This window comes from Mytilus californianus, unplaced genomic scaffold, assembly GCF_021869535.1.
Source record: "Mytilus californianus isolate M0D057914Y unplaced genomic scaffold, xbMytCali1.0.p SCAF_5, whole genome shotgun sequence".
Taxonomy (NCBI): Eukaryota; Metazoa; Mollusca; class Bivalvia; order Mytilida; family Mytilidae; genus Mytilus; species Mytilus californianus.
The window spans coordinates 32,492,141-32,519,259 of record NW_026262701.1 but is presented as its reverse complement, the minus strand read 5'-3'; the positions used below and the strand labels follow the sequence as shown (position 1 = coordinate 32,519,259).

The window sequence follows — 27,119 nt, the reverse complement described above, 5'->3', positions numbered from 1 at the left end:
TTGAACTTTGGTGGATAGTTGTCTCATTGGCAATCATACCTCATCTCCTTAATTTAATATTTATAACCATATAAACCTTTCATATAAATTTCATAAAAATCTGGCAAGAATTGTACATGAGAGAACACTAAACAAGACTGGACTGATGCCAGGTATTTCCATGTAACCTGCACCATGTTGTGCAAGGGTAAAATATTAGATGTGGTATGATTGCCTATGAAACATGTGTCTACCAGAGTCTATATGATGTTGATAAACACCGGATACTGCCTTTAAGTAATGTGTCCAATATGGTAATGGCATGTGACATTTTATTCCTCCCATTCCCTTCATTATCATTATTTAAAAAGATTCAAGGACTAAACAAAGGAGAAAATACTCGTCTTGACAGTATTCTAAATATTACTAGCCAAATAACTCTTACATATACAAATCTTCCATAAAAGTCTTAAACATACAAGTTTATCAGAAAACTCACCTGTACCTGTCATTGTGCCGCCTGTACCTGTGCCTGTGCCACCTGTACCTGTGCCGGTGCCACCTGTACCTGTACCTGTCATTGTGCCACCTGTTCCTGTACCTGTGCCTGTACCTGTGCCTGTACCTGTTCCACCTGTGAATAAAGGACAAAAGGAAATTTTTTAATTAACTTAACTTTAACAACTTTTCCTCACAGAAATACATTGTTCATGCTAGCAGCTTTGTATGATTTTAAAAGAATATTGTAAATTGTTGTTTTAATTTTTTGATAAACAAAAAATATTTTTGGTTTAAAGCAAATTTTCTCTCTCATAAAAAAATTTATGGTGATATTCAAATTAAATAGCAAATTTACTTAGTTGCTAATATAAATATTATGATATAACTCTTTAATGATGACTTTTAGCAATTTAAAACTCACAGCATCATTGACTGTATCTCACAAGTTTTTCTCTTACAGCACTGATTATAGTTATGGGACTAAGTCTTGTTTATTTCCCAGAGAATACAAAGGAATTTTTTTTATGCAATATCAAACTGTTGACAAAATTTTCATGTTGGAAATACCAGTAAAAGAAAATAATGAATGATCGATCAAACTGAAACCTGTCAAGAAGTATGGTAGCCAAATTTAGGCTACAAGGAGGTGTATAGTTACATTTTCAATAGAAAAGTACTTTGATCATTATTTAGCAAAAATGAGAATAAGACAATATTTTTTTCTGCAGTTGCAACTGAAATGGGAAATACCAACATTATTGAAAATTAGTATATTTGTCTGGATTGATTTAATTAATGAATGTTTTAACTGTATAATATATTCTCAAAATAACTGAGTAAATAGTAATAGCTTAAGTATTGGGTAAACTAGTTTGACCATAAACCAGTGTTTGTGTCACTGTGTCTTTGGTTTTGTTAAAGAACATAGAGTTAATGTCACATTTTTTTAACCTCTGTCAAGTTTACTTACAATTTAGACACTTTTAATTATAAGGTACAAACTATTGAAGAATTGAAGAAAATTTGAAAAATTATTGGTATGGATTTTTTAACATAATTATCTGTCATGTCTGTATAACATAATACTTACCACACAAATTACAGAATTTAGGACAATTATATTCAGCCCAGCTGACATACTGTCCAGTACATACACTGTTGGTGTAGTCTTTACAGTTAGGAATCCTGTCAATACAAATTGTAGATGGTGCTGGTGTTGTTACAGGACCTGTAATAATGGTATAAAATGACTTATTCAATAAAACATCTAGATAATTTGACAGTGCAAAACATCAATATAATGATTGAAACTAATATATAATATGTATCCTTTTTTCCTTCTAAAATTTCACAAGTTTATAATTTTTTAAGGAAAGTAATCTATTCAGGGAATAATCCATATCTATTTAGTAATGCTTCTCTGTGGATTCATTATTATTCATGGGGCTACCAATTTTTGTTAATTTCGTGGCTGGTGGGTGAAAATACATGAAAATTGGTACCCACTAAAATAAACATATCCATAGTAATTTATTTTGTGGTTAATTTGCCAAAGTTTGCATACAACTCTATAGAAAATTTGTACTTCATTGAACATTTGATTTTATGGTTTACCTATACAGAAGAAGACTGTTATCCCACAACTAATAATGAATCCACAGTATCAAGTTTTCATAACTGACCTGTTGTTCCACAGAATCCACAATATTTAGCACAGTTGTCCTTTGCCCATCCATCATATGGTTTGACGCAAGCATACTTTCCAAACTGGTTACATGTAGCAATTTTGTCTGAACAGGAACCAGATGAAGTTGGGGCACAATCAGCTTTCTGACAACACTTGTCACTAACATCAGGAACCAGCTGACAATTTGGTGGAAGTGTACCATATCTTGGACATCTGTGTAATAGGAAATATTAGCATGAAATTATTTTCTAAAAAACAGATCTTTTGATTAGAATTTAACTTGAAATCATCAAAATAATGAGTCATTAAGATTCAAACTAGACAAAAAAATTAGAAATCATAGCTTCTGGTATTTATGTAGTGTGTGTAACAAAACTATCAGAATATCAATAACACATTAATCCTTCAAGTTCATCAGATTTGTAAATAAGGACACTGGCTGACAAGTCCTTCTTAACTGAACAGTACTGTCTAAATAACTACACCATATTAAAGAAGGTTATGGTATTTTTAAGGATTTCTGATTGACTGAAATTTTTCCAAATTATCTTTAAAGGCTTATAGATTCCCTAGTACTTATTCATGGTTACCATTGACTGTGAAAACGACTTTACAGCACACAGATTTTTACTTTTCATAAGCATTGTTGCAGGTGCAAATTGTGGAGCAGAAACTGCAATCTCCTGATTACTTGATTTCATTCCCCGTTTTATAGTTCATATTGCTAAATCTTGAGTTGTCTGTGTGATACATGTAGTTAGTGAAATTTTGTTTGACTTTTTGTCTTTCTTCATTTTGTCTAAGTTTTAATCTGACATTCTTCATCATTTCAGTAACCTCCTAAGTATCTTTCAATTTTTATTATTCATGAATGTCAATTTCCTTCTTGTTTGTCTAGTTTAAATGAATTTAGATTAAATGCAAAACAAATAAAAGGAAGGTATAACTTTAACTTCTCTTCGATATTCAATTTTGCAGGACTGTGGATTAATTATTAATTTGTCAAATCCACAGAATCAAGGATTCACGAAAATACATTTATTTTTTCCTCAATCCACGAAAATTGGTACTAATGAAAATTATTGAATCCATAGTAAAAGTGATCTACAAAATCTAAAATTTGTATCATACAAATTCTGTAAATAAAACTGTGATTGTACTTTGGACCCATACCTATCAGTACATCTGTATTGTCCAGACTTAGCATTAATACATTCACAGTCATAATCACATCCATCATGCCAAGCTTCTCCTTGTTGGTGGATCCTGCCCTTGTAAATACAGGCATCTAAAAAATAGATATTAAGGCTATAAATAAAATGAGGGAAATATATTATATGCTTATAAAACAAAAACATACATAACACAATTGAAAGCCTGAATTCAAATTAGCAATGGAAAGCTGCTGTTAATTTTCAGTCACTGCAACTGGTATATATTGTCAAAAGAATAATCCCATACAACATAAGTTGAGGAAGGCTCTTATATAAAATCATGTTACATATCATATACAAACTAGATATGGACAATGCCCCCCCTCCCTTTTCTGCTCTGCCGTATGCAGGAGTATAGTTCCACATATTTTAGATTTGACAAACAGTGATGTTGGCATACAACTTAAAATTGTTACGCTGTTACACAAATGATGCCCCCACCTAACCAAAAAAATGACTAAGTCCAACTACCTGTCATTTTCAGAATATTTGAAAAAAACAAAACAAAATCCTGTGGCCATGCACACCTCCATTATGTGTATAAACATCCTACAAAATATTAAAGCTGTACTTCCAAAACTGTAGGAGGAGATAGCCAGACAAACCATGATCTCTTTATGCAGCTTGTACCGAAAAAAAAAATGACCAAGACCAACTACCTGTCATTTTCAGAATATTTAGAAGAAATCAAAATCCTGCGGCCATGCACACCTTCATTATGTGTATGAACATCCTACAAAATATTAAAGTTGTACCTCCAAAACTGTAGGAGGAGATAGCCAGACAAACAATGATCTCTTTATGCAGCTTGTACCGAAAAAAAAAAATGACCAAGTCCAACTACCTGTCATTTTCAGAATATTTAAAAAAAAATCAAAATCCTGTGGCCATACACACCTTCATTATGTGTATGAACATCCTACAAAATATTAAAGTTGTACCTCTAAAATAGTAGGAGGAGATAACCGGACAAAAAATGTATCCTAATCCAGACGGACGAAAGGACGAACTGACGAACGGACAGACGGACAGGGGTAAATTAATTTGCCTCTCGCCATTTTGTCGCGGGGGCATAAAAAGTGCTTCATATACTTTCCTCTGTTTACAGTAAGATAAAAATATAAGAGCCTACCAGTGATATAAAGTTTTGATATATATTTATTTAATACAGTTTCATCATCATAGATGAGTTGTTGCCAAGAAAATAGCAAAAATATAACCGTCACAAATGATTTCCAGTACAAGCATATCAATATACAATATGACTTGTTATTTCTGACTTCACTCTTTACAGCAACATTGAGTAATAAATGCTTAGATAGAGGTGTCCTTTGTGATTAAAACTTACTGTCTTTCAAACTTAGAGAAAAATGATTTTGATGAAAGTATACATATAGTATGTGACTGCATTTATGTTAAGAAATTGTATATATAACACAGAGGAACCACAATATATTCAAGCAAGAGCTTGAACTTATTATGTGGACATCATTTGTTATAACAAAAACCAAAAGTTCACATTTTGTTTTATTTTTTGTATAGTACACATTCTTTCCATACCTATTTCTTGTTAGTACAGACAAAATGTTTGTTTTAACAAACCACTTTCCAATGATTGTGGGACACATAGTAACAGGTTTTTTTTATGGATTCCTCATTTTTGTATGTAATAATTTGTTGGTTGTACAGTTATAAAATCATATAAAAACAGAATTCTTGTCTTTTATTCTAGCCATGGCATCAAAATAATTCATATGTTCTATTACAACAAAATGAAGTGTGCATACTTGAGTATCCAGTTTGTGATATCTGGCTTCCACTTCCTGAGAGAGCTGGGGGTTTTCCGTATCCAGTAAAGCTACCACTGAATCCAGCTGGATTAAATCCACTGGTTCCTTGTCCAATTGTTCCTGTGACACTGCACTGTGGAACTCGACAACAGGTTGGGTCTTTTGGATCAGGTACATACTGGCAACCAAGTGGAATGTTCTCAAATTTGCCACACCTAAAACATGACACAATATCATAACCAGTTCTTTTTAATATTAAGCAAGTTGGTTCACTAACTCATAATTTTGCCCTAAAAATCTTAGAATTTTTAACTGCGTTGATAGTTGGTAGAATTTGATGAAAACATATGATAAATGTCTAATTGTTACAGTTTTAAAAAGATTTTCACCACTTATAAATGTACGCGAATTTCAATAAAACCTGATTTTTTGCAAAATTTATGACAGTTATCTGAAAAATTAACAGTGAAACCACCCCTCTCCCAAACATATTTTTTCTTTAAATAACATATTCTTTACTTTCAACCAAAATTTCAATGGGCGAGGGGTGGCACCACATATAATAAAATGCTTTGCAGAGCGCAGCCTGATACGACCGCAGAGGTCGAACCTTGACCAGTTGGGGCAATTTTGGACACAATATTCAAGCTTGATACTGTCTGAATTTGGATTGTGATCAAATTTTTGACATAATATAGGTTTCTGACACAAAATAAATGTGGTCAAAGAGCTTAAAAATTTGAAATGGGACATTCATTTTACCTAGAATGGTCTGATATCCAAAATCTAACAACATGGTTAGATTCAGCATATAAAAAAACACCAAAAAATTTAATTTTAGTTGAAATCAATCAAAAGTTTAATTTTGGACCCTTCAAACCTTAATATGGACTAATTTGAAAACAGGGCCCAAAATAAAAAATCTAAATACACAATAAGATTCAGCATATCATACAGCTGCAATCATTCAGTTTTTGATGAAATCAAACAAAGTTTAATTTTGGACCCTTTTGACCTCAATGTAGACCAATTTAAAAATGGGGCCAAATATCCAAAAAAGTAATACAAGGTAAGAACCCCCAAAAATTAAAGACTTTAAATGAATCCCATTGAAATTGGTTAAAAGATTTGTATTTATTTTCAATTGAAGATTTCTTGCTATTGCACAATACTGTGCAATTGAAGATTTCTTGCTATTGCGCAATACTGTGTAATTGAAGATTTCTTGCTATTGCGCAATACTGTGCTATTGTGCAATACTGTGCTATTGCGCAATACTGTGTTGTTGCGCAATACTGTGCAATTAAAGATTTCTTGCTTTTGTGCAATACTATGCAATTGAAGATTTCTTGCTATTGCCCAATACTGTGAAATTGCCCAATACTGTGCAATTGGAGATTTCTTGTTATTGCGCAATACTGTGCAATTGAAGATTACAAAAACTTTGAAGAAAAAAAATATGAACCCCAAAAAATTGGGGAAAAAAATCCCCCCCCCCCCCCCCCCCCCCCCCCCCCAGTACAATTTTAGAGAGATCCATACACTTACACACAAGTTATTGTCTGGAAACTAGAAAAAATGCAATGAAGTTTATTAAACTAAAGTTATTGGCAAATTTCCAATGAAATTTATTAAAAATAAAGTTTTTAGCAAATTTCCAATGAAGTTCATTAAACTAAAGTTATTGGCAAATTTCCAATGGAATTTATTAATAATAAAGTTTTTGGCAAATTTCCAATATACATAATTTAAAAGCAGTTTAGGTGAGATAAACAAAAAAGCTCCATCAGCAACATTTTATATTGGCAAATTTCCAATGAAGTTCATTAAACTAAAGTACTTGGCAAATTTCCAATGGAATTTATTAATAATAAAGTTTTTGGCAAATTTCCAATATACATAATTTAAAAGCAGTTTAGGTGAGATATTCAAATGAGTTTCAATTACCAACCTTACACTGCCTTTTAAATTATGTTTTGTACTTAAGTAATTGTCCATTAACCTGGAAACCCTTTTCCCCCCTTTTTTGCACCTTATTCCTTAACGGTTTGAGCCATAACTCCCAAAGACAATTCTTACCATCCCTTTGTGGTATTCCAATATCCAAAATCTAAATCCATGGTTAGATTCAGCATATCAAAGAACCCCAAGAATTCAATTTTTGATGAAATCAAATAAAGTTCAATTTTGGACCCTTTAAACCTCAATGTGAACCAATTTGATAACCGGGCCCAAATATCAAAAATCTAAATATATGGTTAGATTCAGCATATCAAAGAACCCCTTATATTCAATTTTTGTTGAAATCAAACAAAGTTTAATTTTGGACCCCGATTTGGACCAACTTGAATACTGGGCCCATAATAAAAAAACTAAGTACATGTTTAGATTCAGCATATCAAAGAACCCCAAGAATTCAATTTTTGTTAAAATCAAACTAAGTTTAATTTTTGACCCTTTGGACCTTAATGTAGACCAATTTGAAAACAGGACCAAAAATTAAGAATCTAAATACACGGTTAGATTAGGCAATTACCCCCAAAATCAATCCCAGCCTTCCCTTTGTGGTATGGTACCTTGCAGTACAATTTCAGAGAGATCCATACACTTGAACACAAGTTATTGTCTGGAAACTAGAAAAATGCTTATTTTTGGACCCTTTTTAGCCCCTTATTCCTAAACGTTTTGGGCAATTACACCCAAACTCAATTCCAGCTTTCCCTTTGTGATATGGAACCTTGTAGTACAATTTAAGAAAGATCCATACACTTACACACAAGTTATTGTCATGAAACTGGAAAAATGCTTGTTTTTTGCCCCTTTTTTGGCCCTGAATTCCTAATATTTTGAGGCAATTACCCCCAAAATCAATCCCAGCATTCCCTGTGTGATATGGATACTTGTGGTACAATTTCACAGAGATCCATACACTTGAACACAAGTTATTGTCTGGAAACTAGAAAAATGATTATTTTTGGACCCTTTTTGGCCCCTTATTCCTAAACGTTTTGGGCTATTACCCCCAAACTCAATTCCAGCTTTCCCTTTGTGATATGGAACCTTGTAGTACAATTTCAGAAAGATCCATACACTTACACACAAGTTATTGTCATGAAACTGGAAAAATGCTTGTTTTTTGCCCCTTTTTTGGCCCCTAATTCCTAATATTTTTAGGCAATTACCCCCAAAATCAATCCCAGCATTCCCTGTGTGATATGGAACCTTGTGGTACAATGTCAGAGAGATTCATACACTAACACACAAGTTATGTCTGGAAGTTACAAAAATGCTTATTTTTGGCCCCTAATTCCTTAACTGTTGGTACCATAACCCCCAAAATCAATCCCAACCTTCCTTTTGTGGTATTGAACCTTATGGTAAAATTTCATAGAGATTCATTCACTTAAACTAAAGTTAGAGTGTGAAAACCAATGTGTCTTCGGATGACGCCGGACGACGCCAGACAACGACGACGCCAACAACGCCAACGTCATACCAATCTACGACCGCAAAAATTTTTTGCGGTCGTATAAAAACAAGAAAAAAGGTTGAAAAGGTGACAAGTTTCTAGGAAAATGGGCTGAAATGAAATCTAATCCTATTTCGTGCTAATGTATTATATAAATATAGAGCAGACATACAACTTCTCTTATTATACCTTCAACAATGATATATTTAGCAATACATTCGCAATATATTTACTCAAACAATTTAAGTTAAAAATAAAAGAAGAATGTGTCTGAGGACACAATACCCCTGCTCAAGCTTTGCAATTTTCAAAATTAGAAAGGGGCAACAACGGCAAATTCAAACTCAGTCTGCATGTTGTGGTTCTAAGCATTGTGTATGAGTTTCATAACATTTGGATGAGGCAAACTAAAGTTAGATTGCGGAAACCTAAAAAATTTGCAATTTTCCAAGTTTTAAAAGGGCATAACTCTAGAACGGTAGGTGACTTACTGCCCAAATTTAAACTCTATCTGCTAGTTTTGGTTCTTAGCATTGTGTATGAGTTTCATAAAATTTGGATGAGCAAAACTTAAGTTAGAGTGCTGAAACGAAAATGGAAAGAACAGAAGGACGGATGGTCAAGGGTAACACTTAATGCCCCTGTTGCCTATGGTGGGGGCATACAAATACACATTTACAGGGCCATTTATTGTGGTTACTCCTTTAATTTCATATGAATGTATTGTTTCATGCATCAGGATGACACTATCTGATGTTCTCCCAGACTTAAATTTCAGTCAGAACTACAGGCTTAGTGTAAAGATGTCATAAGCAGTAGGGGAAAAACATGACCTTGTGCAATGCCAAAACCTAAGTATGGACAGGATATAGGACCATAAGTATAAATGTATGGTCATTATGTAGTGTATGACTACATGTAATAGGTTTTTGTGCTTGTAATTCTACTTTCACTGGTTGCCTAAAGGAACTTTAGCTTTTTAATTGTAGTTTATTTCTTGGATTGGAAAATTTATGAATAGCCTTATACTTCCTTAAAGAAAATTACAGATTAGTTCCCCTCTCACCATACATAAAGCATAACCTAAAAGTATATTAAGATCGCTAAATATCCTGTCCGTAAGCCTATTTTTTTGTTGGAACCCCTCTATGCGTCCATTCTTAGAGCATAACCTGTTCAAACCATTTGTCTATCTCATTCTAGAGAATAGCATGTTAAAACCATCTGTCTATCCCATTCTAGAGCATAACATATGTTTATACCATCTGTCTATCCCATTCTAGAGCATAACCTGTTTAAACCATAATCTATCCCATTCAAGAGCATAACATGTTTAAACCATCTATCTATCCCATTCTAGAGCATAACCTGTTTAAACCATAATCTATCCCATTTTAAAGCACAACATATGTTTAAACCATCTATCTATCCCATTCTAGAGCATAACATATGTTTAAACCATCTGTCTATCCCATTCTAGAGCATAACCTGTTTAAACCATCTATCTATCCCATTCTAGAGCATAACCTGTTTAAACCATCTATCTATCCCATTCTTGAGCATAACCTGTTTAAACCATCTATCTATCTATCCCATTCTAGAGCATAACCTGTTTAAACAGTCTGTCTATACCCTTCAAGAACATAACCTGCTAGAATGTGTCTTACTATCCCCTCCTAGAACATTACCTGTCAGTACACTGATAGTAATGGTTTCTAGCATCTTCACATCGACATCTCAAACTACAACCATCTTCCCACTGCTCTCCTTGTCTGTAGTATGAGCCCTTGTATACACAGAAATCTATAACAAAAAAGGAAAAGGTCAATTATTTTTTGAGACCTTAAATATGTTACTTTTAGCCTCTGGTAGAACTTTCATAGTTAATTAATATTCCCAACAGAATATGTGTATTGTATATTAATGAACAATTGCTTCCATTGTTGACCAACAGACAAAAGTTTGTCACTAAGAATGTGATTTTTTGCTGAACACAAATATCAGAATTTAAAACCTGAGTTATAATCTGTGACAATTTATATTTACACTATCTTAATTTTCAGTTTACATTTTACATGACAATTTCTAGATGGCAGCATATATTGGTTATGAGGGAAGTTACTTCTACCATAAACAAATGCTCTAACTTCCATGAATTTAATTGGCACAGCTTTAATTTTGCAGTCTTTAGTGAATGTCAAAATTTTCATATTGTCTTGAAACAAGAGGCTCTCAAGAGCCTGAATCGCTCACCTGTATTTCAAAGGAGAAGATTTTTAAATGTTAGCAAACTTGATGAACAAATTGTGTAAAATTGTCCTTAAAGGGCAATAACTCCTTAAGGGGTCAATTGACAATTATGGTCATATTAACTTTTTTGTAGATCTTACTTTGCTGAACAGTATTGCTGCTTACAGTTTATATATATCTATAATAATATTCAAAATAATAACAAAAAACTGCAAAATTTTGTTAAAACTACCAATTCGGTGGCAGCAACCCAACAATGGGTTGTTCAATTCGTCTGAAAATTTCAGGGCAGATAGATCTTGACCAATTAAACAATTTTACCCCTGTCACATATGCTCTAAAAGATTTAGTCTTTGAGATATAAGACAAAAACTGCATTTGACCTTTATGTTCTATTTTTAGCCATGGCAGCCATGTTTGTCGATGAATACAAACTTTGGATACAATTTATAAACAAGATACCCTAAGGAACATTTAGTTAAAGTTTGAAGGTAATTGGCCCAGTAGTTTCAGAGGAGAAGATTTTTAAATGTTAGCAAACTTGATGAACAAATTGTGTAAAATTGTCTTTAAAGGGCAATAACTCCTTGAGGGGTCAATTGACAATTATGGTCATATTAACTTTTTTGTAGATCTTACTTTGCTGAACATTATTGCTGCTTACAGTTTATATATCTATAATAATATTCAAAATAATAACAAAAAACTGCAAAATTTTGTTAAAACTACCAATTCGGTGGCAGCAACCCAACAATGGAATGTTCGATTCGTCTGAAAATATCAGAGCTGATAGATCTTGACCAATTGAACAATTTTAATCTGTCAGATTTGCTCTAAAAGCTTTAGTCTTTGAGATATAAGCCAAAAACTGCATTTGACCCCTATGTTCTATTTTTAGCCATGTCGGCCATGTTTGTCGATGGATCAAAACTTAGGATACAATTTATAAACTAGATACCCTAAGGAACATTTAGTTAAAGTTTGAAGGTATTTAGCCCAGTAGTTTCAGAGGAGAAGATTTTTGAAATTGTTTATGACAACAGACGACGAATGCCAAGTGATGGCATAAAAATGAGATTGTAAAGTTAGTTATCAAAGAGTTACCTCCTCCTGCTGCAGGTGTTGTTCTGACAAAGAATGGTGCTGGTGTTGTAATCTTCTGAGAGAAATCACAGAGGTATTTCTTACAACATCGATCATTGGGATCTGGTATCAATCTACACTGTTGTGGAAGATTCATGAAATTTGCACACCTGTAATATAATGGTTAGCTTGAAAATACACAATTATATGTATTAGAAGATTTTGGCTAGAAAATACACCATTATGTATTTGAAGATTTTTACTAGGGACAGCTTTCTAGTGATGTTGTATGAAAAATAAGACTAAAATTACTGCAAATACACCAATGTTTATTCTGTCTGTTATTGAATTAAATAAAATGTTTTAGTGAAATTATTCAGTGTTATAAAAGAAAATGTTTAAAATCATAGACCAGTGATTGTAATACAAACATTATTAGGCCAATCCTTGCAAAATTGAGGTCATTCATTGTTAAGTTCAAGGAATTAAAAATTGGTGTTCCAATGTCCCCCACTTCGCACATATTTTATCTATCCAAGGTACAAGGGCAATAACTAAACTAGAGGCTCTAAAGAGCCTGTGTCGCTCACCTTGGTCTATGTGCATATTAAACAAAGGACACAGATGGATTCATGACAAAATTGTGTTTTGGTGATGGTGATGTGTTTGTAGATCTTACTTTACTGAACATTCTTGCTCCTTACTATTATCTCTATCTATAATGAACTTGGCCCAGTAGTTACAGTGGAAAATATTTTGTAAAAATTTACAAAAATTTACAAAATTTATGAAAATTGTAAAAAATTGATTATAAAGGGCAATAACTCCTTAAGGGGTCAATTGACAATTTTGGTCATGTTGACTTATTTGTAGATCTTACTTTGCTGTACATTATTGCTGTTTACAGTTTATCTCTATCTATAATAATATTCAAGATAATAACCAAAAGCTGCAAAATTTTCTTAAAATTACCAATTCAGGGGCAGCAACCCAACAATGTGTTGCCTGATTGGTCTGAAAATTTCAGGGCAGATAGATCTTGACCTAATGAACAATTTTTTTCTCGTCAGATTTGCTCTAAATGCTTTGGTTTCAGAGATATGAGCCAAAAACTGCATTTTACCCTATGTACTATTTTTTAGCCATGTCGGCCATCTTGGTTCGCGGGCAGGGTCATCGGACACATTTTTTAAACTAGATACCCTAATGATGATTGTGGACAAGTTTGGTTAAATTTGTCTTAGTGGTTTCAGAGGAGAAGATTTTTGTAAAAGATTACAAAAATTTACGAAAAATGGTTAAAAATTGATTTTAAAGGGCAATAACTCCTTAAGGGGTCAACTGACCATTTTGGTCAAGTTGACTTATTTGTAGATCTTACTTTGCTGAACATTATAACTGTTTACAGTTTATCTCTATCTATAATAATATTCAAGATAATAACCAAAAACGGCAAAATTTCCTTAAAATTACCGATTCAGGGGCAGCAACCCAACAACGGGTTGTCCGATTTATCTGAAAATTTCAGGGCAGATAGATCTTGACCTGGTAAACAATTTAACCCCGTGTCAGATTTGCTCTAAATGCTTGGGTTCAGAGATATAAGCCAAAATCTACATTTTACCCCTATGTTCCAATTTTGGCCATGGCGGCCATCTTGGTTGGTTGGCCGGGTCACCGGACACATTTTTTTAACTAGTTACCCCTATGGGCCAGGTGAGCTAAAAAAGCACTTTTATTAATATCTTAATCGAAATGAAGGCTTAAGAGCAAATGCAATGTGATTTCCATTATAATTTATATTTCCAAGGGGTATAACTCTTTATCAATATTTGATCAGAACTTATTTTCGAAAGTGTCAAAGACATTGCTGATATAAACCTATGATTTAAGTTTCATAAAATTCTGGCAAGAATTGAACACATGAGAGCGTTAATATTGCAATTTCCATATAATCAATATTTTCAAGGGCATAACTCTTTTAAAAATAATTGATCAGCATTGATTTTTGTACCCTTCAAGTAAATTGATGATATAAACCTATCATATAAATTTCAAAAAAATCTGGCAAGAATTGTACACATTAGAGCGCTCATAAGGCAATTTTCCATATAATAAATATTTCCAAGGGGCATAACTCTGTTAAAAATTAATGATCGGCACTGATTTTCAAACTCGTCCAAGACATTGCTAATATAAACCTATGATATAAGTTTCATAAAAATCTGGCCAGCATTGTACACATGAGAGCACTAACGATGCAATTTTCAATATAATTAATGTTTCCAAGAGGCATAACTCTTTTTAAAATTATTGATCAGCACTGATTTTCAAACTCGTCCAAGACATTGCTAATATAAACCTATGATTTAAGTTTTGTAAAATTCTGGCAAGAATTGTATATATGAGCGCGTGTAACAATGCAATTCTCCATATAATTTATATTTCAAAGGGGAATAACTCTTTTAAAAATTATTGATCAGCACTGATTTTTGAACTTGTCCAAGACATTGCTGATACAAAGGACAAGGGGCTATAAGGGCCATTTTTGGCCCCACTCCCAAATTTCATAAAATTTGTCATGTTGTAACTCTATACCAAAGACCTTCTGAAAATGGTGGCATTTTGGGTCTATCTCGTATATTCTGTTGCCTAGCAACCAGTATAATGAGGGAGATAAACTCATTAAAAATGCTTAATATACAGCTGAAATCTATCTAAATTAAAAATCAAACCGGTTTGATATGCAGTGAATTTTACACTTATACATTGTACACTAATTAAATGTAACACAATGTAATGCACATTTCTTGATAAAATCATTGTAATTTCTCCCTAGCAACAAATGTTTGTCCATAGCAACGACAATTTGTTTTCTATTTTACAAGATTTAACTTTTGATATTTTGCAACAAAAAAACAAATCAAGATGCATATTGTTAAAAGGACTAAACTCAAAAAGAATGGATAAGAATCAATGTTGAAATAATCAACAAACAAACTACAGACAAACAAAAGTAATTCTCCAAGAGAACAGGGTAATGACATGCACTTCTAGAGTCCATCTGTGGTGTAAAATATTGTACCATTGCCCTAACGGTGAAATTGCTGGTTATTACATTTTTTTCATGAATTAATATGGGTACACCTTACATATTCTTTTAATCATATTAGATTAACAGATTTTGTCTGGGTGGAGTCCTTTTAAGTTTTTAATGCCCCACCATGGGGTTTCACTACTAAGGTACGAAAAGAATAATTTAGCAACAAGAAGAAAATCTTAATATTAATTATCTAAAATGAAGAAATTATAGAAACATGCATTAAAGGGTGTTTTCCGTTATATAAGTGTATCTTCATTATAGTACTTATGTAGAGTCTGCAGGATTGACACGTAAAAGGAAGTGAACCTGAATGGGAGCGAACCTGATTTTGATCGATCAGACCCGGATTCATTACGGTTTACCTTGTCCATCCGTACATCTCAAAATTGATTTCCATTCTCTAACTTTACCTTGCCACAAACAAATGTCCTGAAACTTATACACAATCTTTTTTATCACCAAACACAGATCAGTTTAGAATTTAGATGGCGTTGCTTTCACTATTCTGGAGTAATGTCCCTTTATAAAAATCTGGCTAGAATTGAACACATGAGAGCACTAACAATGCAATTTGCCAAATAATTAATGTTTCCAAGGTGCATAACTCTTTTAAAATAAAATAAATTGGCACTAATTTTCAAACTCGTTTAAGACATAACTGATAAAAACCTATGATATAAGTTTCATAAAAATCTGGCAAGAATTAAACAAATGAAAGCAATTCCATATAATTAATGTTTCCAAGGGCAATTCTCCATATAGTTTATATTTCAAAGGGGAATAACTCTTTTAAAAGTTATTGATCGGCACTGATTTTTGAACTTGTCCAAGACATTGCTAATATGAACCTATGATATAAGTTTCATAAAAATCTGGCAAGAATTGAACAAATGAAAGCACTCACAATGCAATTTTCCATATAATTAATATTTCCAAGGGGCATAACTCTTTTAAAAATTATTGATTGGTACTGATTTTCAAACTCGTCCAGCACATTGCTAATATACACCTATGATTTAAGGATGTACACCTCTGAGGAGCCAAATTTTTTTTTTCTTAACCTGATTTTTTTGTTTATATGACTGTAAGAAAGTAACCGATGAAGAAAAAATCATATGGTGGTACACTTCTTTTTTTGCTATCGCCATATGAAAATACCCATTTTTTATGATTTTCCCATTTTTCATCCATTTTTACCCATTTTTGGGCTATTATAATGAAAATCACATTTTCACAAGTAAACTTTTTTTCATACTTTCACTAATGTTTCCAAGGGGCATAACTCTTTAAAAAATAACTGATTGGTACTGATTTTCGAACTCGTCCAAGACATTGCTGATATAAACCTACAATATAAGTTTCATAAAAATTTGGCAAGAATTGTACATGTGAGAGCGCTAACAAGACTGGACAGAGGACGGACGCCCAGTATTTCTATGCCAATATGATGGGACAATTCAATTCTGAATATATAATTTTCCACTTTAACCAACACAACATTTTCTAGATCAAAGATATTTTCAACCTTCTTATTGTAGGAATTATTATAGATTTACATGAATATATATAAATCTGCAAAATGTTAACACTCTTGAAAGACAAATATATAAATCTATAATTTTGGTCAATGAACAAAATTATGCTAGGGCTTTTTAACAAAGGTAGGGAAAATAAGGATAATATATTTTGGATTGGCAACGAACTAAACACAAAGTAATAATTTAATCTAGGTGAGTTGTAAATTATCCATACCTGTCATTACATTGATATCTGCCTTGTGTAGCATCCACACATGTACACTTATAATCACAGCCATCATCCCACTTTGTGCCTTGTTGATACATCTTTCCTTTGTACAAACAACCATCTATAAATAAAATCCAACCAATTAACATTATGGGGCTAATTCTTATTTTTTGTTTTCTATCTGTGACCTGATTTTCAAGAAAAATGTTAATACACTTTTAAAAAAATTGCCAAAAATAAAGAAATTTTCAAAGTCAAAGGTATATAATTCAATCAAAAATATGTATACTTAAAACTCTCTGATATGTTTTAGGAGGAGAATTTTCTTTAATGGCGGTATTGTGAAAAAGATTTTTTCAGCATTATAAGTGTGACAGCCATTATTGTTTTTGAAGATTTGTGAAAATCATAATAAACTCTTTACACAGAGATATGTCTCGCCTTTTTGTAATTTTGATAATGCATATGTTGAAATTAAAATAGCAATACTTTAACATGTAAGTTATGCGAATATTCAAAGTCAATGAACCATGACTCAATGAAGATGAGATGTGCCAATGCTAATACAACTGCATACCAAATACCATTGACTTATCATAAGTCGTTCCCTTTAAATAAACCTAAACACAAACATTAACTTGTAACTATGTAAAACTTTCAAAGTCAATGAACCAGGATGAGGGGGTGAGGCTATATAATCTCCATGGAAACGAGACTTGCAAATGCCAATACATTTGCATACCAAATATTATTGATTTAACATTAGTGGTTAATTTTAAACTGATCTAATCACAAACTAATACATGTAAACTAAGCAAAGTTTCAAAGTCAATAGACCATGACTGAGGGGGTGGGGCCAAATATTATCCATGGAAATGAGATGTGCTAATGCTTATACAACTGCATACCGATTGACATTGGCCTACCACTAATGGTTCCCCTTAAACTGACCTAATCACAAACTAATACATGTAAGCTAAGCAAATGTTTCAAAGTTAATAGACCATGACTGAGGGAGCGGGGCTAAATAATCTCCATGGAAATGAGATATGCCAATGCTTATACAACAGCACACCAAATATCATTGACCTACCACTAGTGGTTCCCCATAAATTGACCTATAATCACAAACTAATACATGTTAACTAAGCAAAAGTTTCAAAGTCAATGGACCATGACTGAGGGGGCAGGGCCAAACAATCTCCTTGGAAATGAGATGCGCCAATGCTAATACAACTGCATAAAAAATATCATTGACCTAACACTAGTGGTTCAACAAAAACTAGACCTTATCACAAACTAATACATTGTTGACGCAGGAAACAGAATACCTATGTCTCGCTTTTAACGACTTTTTGACTTAGCCAAGGCGAGACAAAAACGATGAAATTAGTTTATCTTTGATTGTGAGTTTTCCCTTATTAGAGAGAGTTAATTGTCCTGGATATGTATGGACTATCCACACCTGGAAATTTCGTCAACATTTAATCAATAAAATATAAAGTTAAAAAGGGACATAAGTGAAGAACGGTAAAAGTGTCACTACCCAAATTTGTACTTGATCTGAGTTTTGTGGTAATAAGTATTGTGTATAAGTTTCATAAAATTTGGTTGAGGCAAACTTAAGCTAGAGGACGGAAACGATAAATTCAGCAATTTTTCCATTTGTGAAGGGGCATAACTCTAGAACAATAAAAGTGACACCCCAACATTCATCCTTGATCTGTATTTTGTGGTAATAAGCATTGTGTATAAGTTTCATAACATTTGGTTGAGGCTAACTTAAGTTAGAGAACGGAAATGAAAAATTCAGCAATTTTTCCATTTGTAAAGGGCATAACTCTAGAACGGTATAAGTGACACCACCAAAATTTTAACTTGATCTATGTTTTGTGGTAATAAGTATTGTGTATAAGTTTCGTAGCATTTGGTTAAGGCAAACTAAAGTTAGAGAATGGAAACGAAAAATTCAGCAATTTTTCCATTTGTAAAGGGGGATAACTCTTGAACGGTTAAAGTGACGCCACCAAAATTCAAACTTGATCTGTGTTTTGTGGTAATTAGCATTGTGTATAAGTTTCATAACATTTGGTTGAGGCAAACTTAAGTTAGAGAACTGAAACCAACTTTGGGACGTACGTACAGACAGACAAGGGTAAAACTTAATGCCCCCTCCGCTATGGCGGGGGAATAAAAAGATCCATGACAGCTTTAATAATCATAAAATAAACTAAGTTTATTGACATGCTTATTTCATATTTCATCAAATATAAACTTAATCTGTCAAAGACAAAAAAAAAAATTATATACATCTAAAATTTAACAGGCAACATTTTCAGGAGAGGAATAACAAATACATACTTCTGGTTCCTGCCACAACTGTTGGTCCATTACCAGTACCAGTACCAGTGAATGATGTTTGTCCTGGTTGGACACTGCCAGTTGGTTGGTACTGAGCTTGACCATATCCAGAGAAGCCTGGACCATATTGAGGAACAGGTACAATTATCCTAGTCCCGTTCACATTAGCTGGACAATCTGGAATCTTACAACATCTATCGTTGGGGTCTTCAATAAGTGTACAAGAAGGAGGCAATCCCAGGAATTCTGGACATCTGCAAAAAAAAAGAATTTTTTTTCAGCAACAATCTCAGTTTCTATGCAGTCAAGTAAAGTAATTTAGTTTGTCAATTAGTTCCATGTTTTAGTTAACATAACATCCAAAGAAAAGAAATATCGGATGAAAGGAATTACTGGTTGCTTCTTTATTTGTGTTTTAATATTTACTGTCTTTCTAAATATATCGTATTTGATGTATTTTTTCTATGATATATACATAATTTGGCATTTTTTATGAACAAGATGTTAGATTCCGATTTAACTTTTTACAAGTTCAAGCCCCCATAAAATTGTAATCCAAGTTCAAAAAATGTTTATAAAAAGTTTTTATTTTTAACTATGTTTTAAGAAAGGATCTGGAAATTTTTTCACACAAATTCATTTTGAGATGACTTAATAGTTGGGCCCTTTTTTCTCAAACTGTCTAATCTATTCACACTAGACATAGCATCAACGAACTTTATTTATACCTTTAAATGTGTTTGAATATAACAGATTATAGTTGCACTCCTTTAATTAGCATAAAATCATTTTGCATTTTACGATTAAGTGTCTAATATGGTGATACTTTCACACATGCGTTTTACACAGTAAATTATGCACAAGTTTGACTTGTGAAAAATTACTTTTTTCTACGTAAATAAAATTAAGTTTTAATTTTAAATCAGAATTGTCAATTGGCTTTGCTGAAAAGTAATTAAACAATGAAGAAAGTTGTCATAGAATTCTAATTTCTTTATAATATTAATTAGGTCTGCACTTGTGATCACTCTCAGGTGTGAATTAAAAACACAGGTAACTAATGATTAGCAATCATTAGTCAATATTTCCGGGAGGCATTAATCAGTTTATATGATTATTAGGAGGATCCTCAGGATTATCATACAATATGTGAAACGATAGCCTGGAGTGGCAGTTTTATTACAGGAAAGAGATTACAAAACAAAAATAAGTGCAAAATGGCAATAAAGAAACCTGATCTCAATGAAATGACTGGAATTATTTCTGTAAAAAAAATAAATTTGTCCTAAATCCCAATCTGCCATTTAGGACAAATAACTTTCAGTTTAGGTCATGACTTGCAAATATGACCGTTTCCGGACCCTTCTACTATAAACAAGGAATTATTTGAATCTGGAATAATTTTGAATTCTGGAAAATTGATAAGAAATGCACGATGAAAACTAACCCAAATAAATAAGGTTAGCCATGTGCACTTGGCTAAGGGGGGTGAGTTAGTTCATACCGAAATATCAGTGAAAGTAAAATACCTTAGCCATGCATGCATGGCTAACCCTATTTGAATTAGTTTTCATCATACTTTTCTTACCAATTTTCCAGAATTCAAAATTATTCCAGATTCAAATAATTCCTTGTTCCTAAGGATAATTTCTGTCTTGTTAAGTTTACACGATACCGAATGACGGTACGCCACGAGTTATCGTTCCTGCTGTTGTCGACGTCTTTGAAATTGACGTCAAACGTATAAAACTTAGAACGAATCAAACAAACAATTTGCCTCAGTCTGGTATAAAATAGTTGAAAGATAAATGTTTCTTTATTTCAAATTTGCAAATATATATGATTATATATTAAAAATACCTTCATTTTAGCGTCGCTTTCTATACGTATCATATTCAATCACAAAACAAAAAAAAATGCATAATTAAGATTAAAAAAAAAAGAACAAAAACGAGAAGAAAAAAAATCACACTTAGGTGAAATATAAATAGTAAATTAACCTTTTATTTTTATTAACATCATTAATAGTAACATTGCATAGATGCAGAATGTCGAGGAATTTGATGCATTACGTTATATATTTGACATTGATTGATTCGGCGTCTTCCTCCCATTCCTCTTCTCATTCTTCACATTTAAATATATACTTTTTAGATAAGTAAGCATTTGTACGATTTATCTATATATGTTCTTATGCATAACAGACTGAGCTTTTTATTCTGGGTTGGGTTTTTTTTTCAATACATTCTTATTAAGGATGTACGCTGTTTCCTGATGAAATTTTTTTTTGAAAGTAGAAAGATCTAGAAATCCAAATTATAGAAACGCATGATAATGTATGAACATACTGGGAATTGTACCACAATTAATGCAATTCCGCTAAGAAGCCCATTCGTTTTTAAATGGTCACCGAAAAACGTCGCTAGCAAAATAGAAAAAGGAAATTATTTGGAAAAGAATACCGATAGAATTTTTCCGAAAAAAGCACCATACAAGCAGACGTACAAACTCAGACAAAAACTGGTTTATTGGCATGGAATGAACAAAGAAGAGCAGTTAAAATTGGCTATTTGGCCGAACAACTTTTCCTTTGTTTCAAGTGTAAACAGTCTTTGAAATTTATTGGACTGTACAAAAGAAATCCGATATGGTTTCGAAAGCTTGTTTAAAAGAAACTACTAGCATTGTAATCTTAAAAGCACAGTCTAAACAGGACAGTCACATCGGAATAAGGAGAAAGTTAACAAAGGCTTAAACATATGGGATGTCAACACTAAATGTGCACTCGGTTAGGTCGAAATTTAATTTAATCATTCAGATCCCGTTACATCTTTTCTTTCAATTCCGTTCTGAAATAAATTATTTTCTCGAAATTTACAATCAAACGATTAATTACAAACATGTGGCCCCACAATGAATGAATGATCGGTGCTTCAATGAAGGTAAATCCAGAGTAGCACTTCGAACGCAAACAAGATATTTTCATTAACCTATTATATTCAAACGGCAAAAACAAACTGATTAAAAGAACAGTTCCAATGCCCCCACCCCACCCCCTCCCGCGTTCTACATATTGTACCTGTCAATGGCCATTATAACTTTAACAAAAATTGTTTGTTCTTGGATTTTTATTTTTTTTTATAAATATCGTTAATAGAGAAATGCAGATTTGAGGGCAAATGCAATGCAATTATTATTCTCAAGGGGCATAACTCTTTTAAGAATATTTGATCAACACTGACCTTCGAAATAATCCAAGACAATGCTGATATAAACCTTTAACATAAATTATTTAAAGATCTGGCAAAAATTGTACACGTGAGAGTGCTTACTTGAAAATGCAATTTTCCATATACTAATTAATATATCCAAGGGGCATGACTCTTTTAAAAATAGTTGATCGGCATTGATTTTCAAACTTGTCAGCGAACATGCTTATATAAACCTAATATATAAGTTTTAGTTTTATAAAAATCAGGCAAGAATTGTACACGTCAGAGAGTTAACAAGACCGGACAGACAAACAGACGGACGGAAGGACGGACCCCCGGTATTTGTATGTCCACCACAACGCGTCGCGCGGGGGACAAAAATCTAACGAGATCTTAAAATCAATTTTATTTTAGATTCATTTTAATTTGCACTTTGTCTTCGGGGAGGGGTGTGTATTTTGGATTTTTGAGTTGGACATGATGTACAGGTATAGCGGATAAAAAAACGCACCTTTTCACAAAGTGGGGAGACAAAACGACTCACAGGCGATTAGCAAAGGTGCCTTTTGGGGGATGGGCATATTACTCACATAGCCGCAGTCTTAAAAGGAGTTTTTACAACAAGTACACAAGTGTTTATGTAAATTAAAAGGGTTGTTTTTTCTTTGTGTGCATAAATGGAAATGTGGGATATACAATAAACCAGAAAATGGCCAATTAACGACACACAAAACCAAAGACATCTATATAACACGTGACTAATGCAGGATGGACGAGTATTTTTTTACTGCTAATTTGTAGTTTTAGTAAGGATTCGTTGGTCCCTTGAATTGGAAAGTTAATAAGTATATTTAGTATGGCAAGTATCAAATCTATCAAATTATAACATCACATGTTCACATCAAAAGTCAGATTTTAACTATAACAGCAACACATTTCAGTCTCCTAGTACGTATTTGTTAGTCTTTAAAATTTTTGTATTTCTGGAGAAAACTCAATCGCTTATGAAATAAGGAGATGTCGTATGATTGCCATTTAGACAACTTTCCATCAAAGACCAAATGACGTAGACGTTAGCTTGCTTACGTAGCTACATTTGAGATCCCCATATTACCATTCCACTATGAACTGCTTATTCAAAAAGATATTTTGTCACCAAATGATTTATAAAATAGAACATCATCATATATGCTAATATATATTTTGCTCCCTTGACAAAATGCTGGGAGCATATTGTTTTACCCGTGTCCTTCGACAGTCCGTCCCTTACTTGGTATATAGGGTTTATACGGCTGATTTTTTAGGATTACAGTTTTGAAGCGTTAACTTTTAAATTATGTACTTGGTGTTATTACATATACAATACGCGCTTCTTGTCAGATTTTAATTTTTTATGACAGGTTGCTGAATTTGGCATTTTGATAATATATTGCACCAAGTCTTTTTTTACCTATATTGAGGGTGCATGTATATTCTCAGGATCACTTTTTTATAATAATTTTCCACGAATGACAGAATATTGAACTTTGTCTATTCAAGTGAAATTTTGCATACAGTTTGCAAGGTTTGTCCGACTAACAACGCACACAACCCACACGTTTACATCATACAGAGTATATGACTATATTTATAGAATACGTATTTTATCAGGATGTTGATTTTCTTTATAATATTCACAACTAGCAGAATGTGTAACCTTTTTTGACAGCTGCATCAAATGTGTCATTTAGACATAACTTTTCAAGTTGTGTTGTATCGTCCTGAAAATCCATGAAATATTTGCCACTGGACGTCAAGCAACCATCAATCAATCAATTCAAATTGTACCTCGACATCACTGTTTACCAAATCAAATGTTTGAAGCACTTTATGTTATTCATGCATGGATACATCGGTGTCATCAGCATTGTCTAGTTTGGTAGGGTTAAGTTGAAGATTCAGTTTTGAAAGCTAAAAGTGCACACAGTTAGGACGAAATAAAATTAACTCAGTCGAATGTTATATTGAATTATTAGGAAATTTCCGACAGGGGGAATGAAAATAAAATAACAAACACCATTCAGATCCCGTTACAAACACCATTAAGATCCCGTTACATATTTTTTTTTTCAATCCCTCTGAATAAAAATAACGTTATTCTGTATTCCGTAACGTCACAAATTTTTGTCAATTTCTAAGCGCATCGGTCATCTTTGAAGCGATTTATCTAAAAAACAAGGATAGTGACATATGTATTTTTATACGTGTATGGATTTTTTATACAATCCTGAATATTATGTTAGTTTTTAGTCTTTCTCCCTATATGAAAAAATAGTCATCCATTGAAAAATCTAGAAAAGTAAGTCGAAAAAAAGGCATTTTCTCTATATATCTATGTAAATTTGGCGCCAAAATTGACATTTACTTATCAAAATTACAAAAAAACAAGAATGGTGAACCCCATTTTTTATTTCATATTCCGATGTAACTCAAACCAAAGAACAAGTGTGCCAAAAATTTTAGAAATCGGGAGATATGCCATTCGGTATCGTGTTACCTTAATTAAAAACTATTAAACCAATTGTTTTATAAAGTTGGATGAAAAATAATTCATTCAATTTTCTGAGTAATGAATATATCCTTGTATAGAACTTAATTAAGTTTACCTAGGGCTTAAGAAACATTTTGTAAAGCAATAAAATTACATCTTTTGTTATTTACAAATGCAATGTATTTAGTGTTTAAAATGATTAGTTCTGCTATTTGGTAAATAAAGCTATAATATAAATTACTTAGGGTCACATCTGTAGCGACCTGCTTTAGCATCATCACAGCGACAAGCTTGGACACATCCAACAACCCATCTCTGCCCTTGTTGGTATAGTGTGCCATTCACATAACATCCATCTAGAATGAAAAAAAAGTATTTTCTAAACTTTTATTTACCACTACAACTTAAGAATTTAAATAACATTGTGGAATATCATCATACTAAAACATCACTGTTGCAAATAAACTCAACTTTTAATGTTGTAAAAATAATCTTTAATGGTGAGAATTGTACAGATATCAAGCTTATTAGGCAGTTAAGATATCTCTTCATTATATTTATCAACATACTCAAATATTAATGTTAAATCATCATGAATATGAATGAAATATTTGCCACTGGACATTCAGTAACCAACAATCAATCACTGTTGAAAATATTACAGATGTAAAGATACCCCAATGATACTGTAATAAAAATACTATAAATTCAGAAATTATTGCATGCATTTATTATTGTGATTTTTGAAGAATACCCGGTAGACAAAAATGCATTAGTTTTTGAGATTTTAGGAAAATCTGCATACAGATAAATGAATCAGTTATTAGAATGCAAGCTCTTATTGCAATACTCAACCAGTCCCATTATTCACATTAATAAAAACCTTAAAACAATTTCTGAATTTACAATTACATGTACTAACAATTAATGTTGTTAAGACGTTCAACCATTACAGTTGTAAATATACTATGGAGGATACTTAAAAGTAATTATACTAACCAACTTGAGATGGTATGAGTTGTGGAATTTGTCCTGGTTTTGGTGTGGGTTGTCCTGGTATTGGTGAAGGAGTAACCTGTAATGTTGGTTGTGGCTGGTTTCCAATGAGTCCAGGTGTCAGAGCAGATCCTACAAAGGTTCCCTGTCCACCTGTGCATTCTACCTTCTTACAACAATCGGTGGCTACTTTAACCAAGTTACAGTTGAGTGGAAGATTTACATAATCTGGACATCTAAAAAAAGTAGCAATCAGAATGAAAGTCCTAGACAGTAGCAGTTAGCACTTTTACAATAATTCAACTCTCTTAGAATCCTATAAGACTATCAGATAAAAGTTTATTACTGTAAAATTACTTTAGTTCATCATGCACTCCATGATTGATATCTGTATTTGAGTATGTATTCTGTGAGAGCTATTAAAATAAAATGCTCCGCTGGGGCGCAGCTTGATACGACCGCAGAGGTCGAACCCTGAACAGTTGGGGCAAGTATGGACACAACATTCAAGCTTGATACAGCACTGAATTTGGATTGTAATTAAATATTTGACACAGCATAGGTTTCTGACACAGAATGAAAGTGGTCTAAGAACTTAAAAAAATTTAATTTACCTATTCAAACCAAATCATTATTATTTGCTTATATATATAAATCAGAAGTAACCAATTTAAAATGGAAAATTTTTAAGAAAAAAAATGAAAAAAAAATCCCCCCCCCAAAATTTTTTGAACTCCCTTATGATTCATCTCCCCCAAACTCAATCCCAGCCTTCCCTTTGTGGTATGGTACCTTGCAGTACAATTTCAGAGAGATCCATAAACTTGAACACAAGTTATTGTCTGGAAAATAGAAAAATGCTTATTTTTTGGCCCCTTTTTGGCCACAAATTCCTAAACGTTTAGGGCAATTACCACCAAACTCAAACCCAGCTTTCCCTTTGTGATATGGAACCTTGCAGTACAATTTCATAAAGATCCATACACTTACACACAAGTTATTGTCCTGAAACAAGAAAAATGCTTGTTTTTTTGCCCTTTTATGGCCCCTTATTACTAAAATTTTTACGGAATTACCCCCAAAATCAATCCCAGCCTTCCCTTTGTGGTATGGTACCTTGAAGTACAATTTCAGAGAGATCCATACACTTGAACACAAGTTATTGTCTGGAAACTAGAAAAATGCTTATTTTTGGCCC

General features: G+C 32.7%; 1 protein-coding gene across 1 annotated transcript in view; it reads right to left on the bottom strand.

The window, feature by feature from the left end:
* LOC127701950 (uncharacterized) overlaps nt 1–27,119 on the bottom strand; it is a 141,151-nt gene that overhangs the window by 9,181 nt on the left and 104,851 nt on the right. Inside the window, exons 38-48 of the mRNA XM_052205925.1 lie at nt 25,925–26,157; nt 25,167–25,281; nt 19,184–19,437; nt 16,829–16,943; nt 11,995–12,143; nt 10,329–10,443; nt 5,169–5,386; nt 3,341–3,455; nt 2,163–2,380; nt 1,571–1,708; nt 479–613 (exon numbers count right to left, since the gene is read on the bottom strand). Of these exons, the coding sequence (XP_052061885.1) occupies nt 479–613; nt 1,571–1,708; nt 2,163–2,380; nt 3,341–3,455; nt 5,169–5,386; nt 10,329–10,443; nt 11,995–12,143; nt 16,829–16,943; nt 19,184–19,437; nt 25,167–25,281; nt 25,925–26,157 (1,805 nt within the window). The remainder of the gene's footprint in view (nt 1–478; nt 614–1,570; nt 1,709–2,162; nt 2,381–3,340; nt 3,456–5,168; nt 5,387–10,328; nt 10,444–11,994; nt 12,144–16,828; nt 16,944–19,183; nt 19,438–25,166; nt 25,282–25,924; nt 26,158–27,119) is intronic.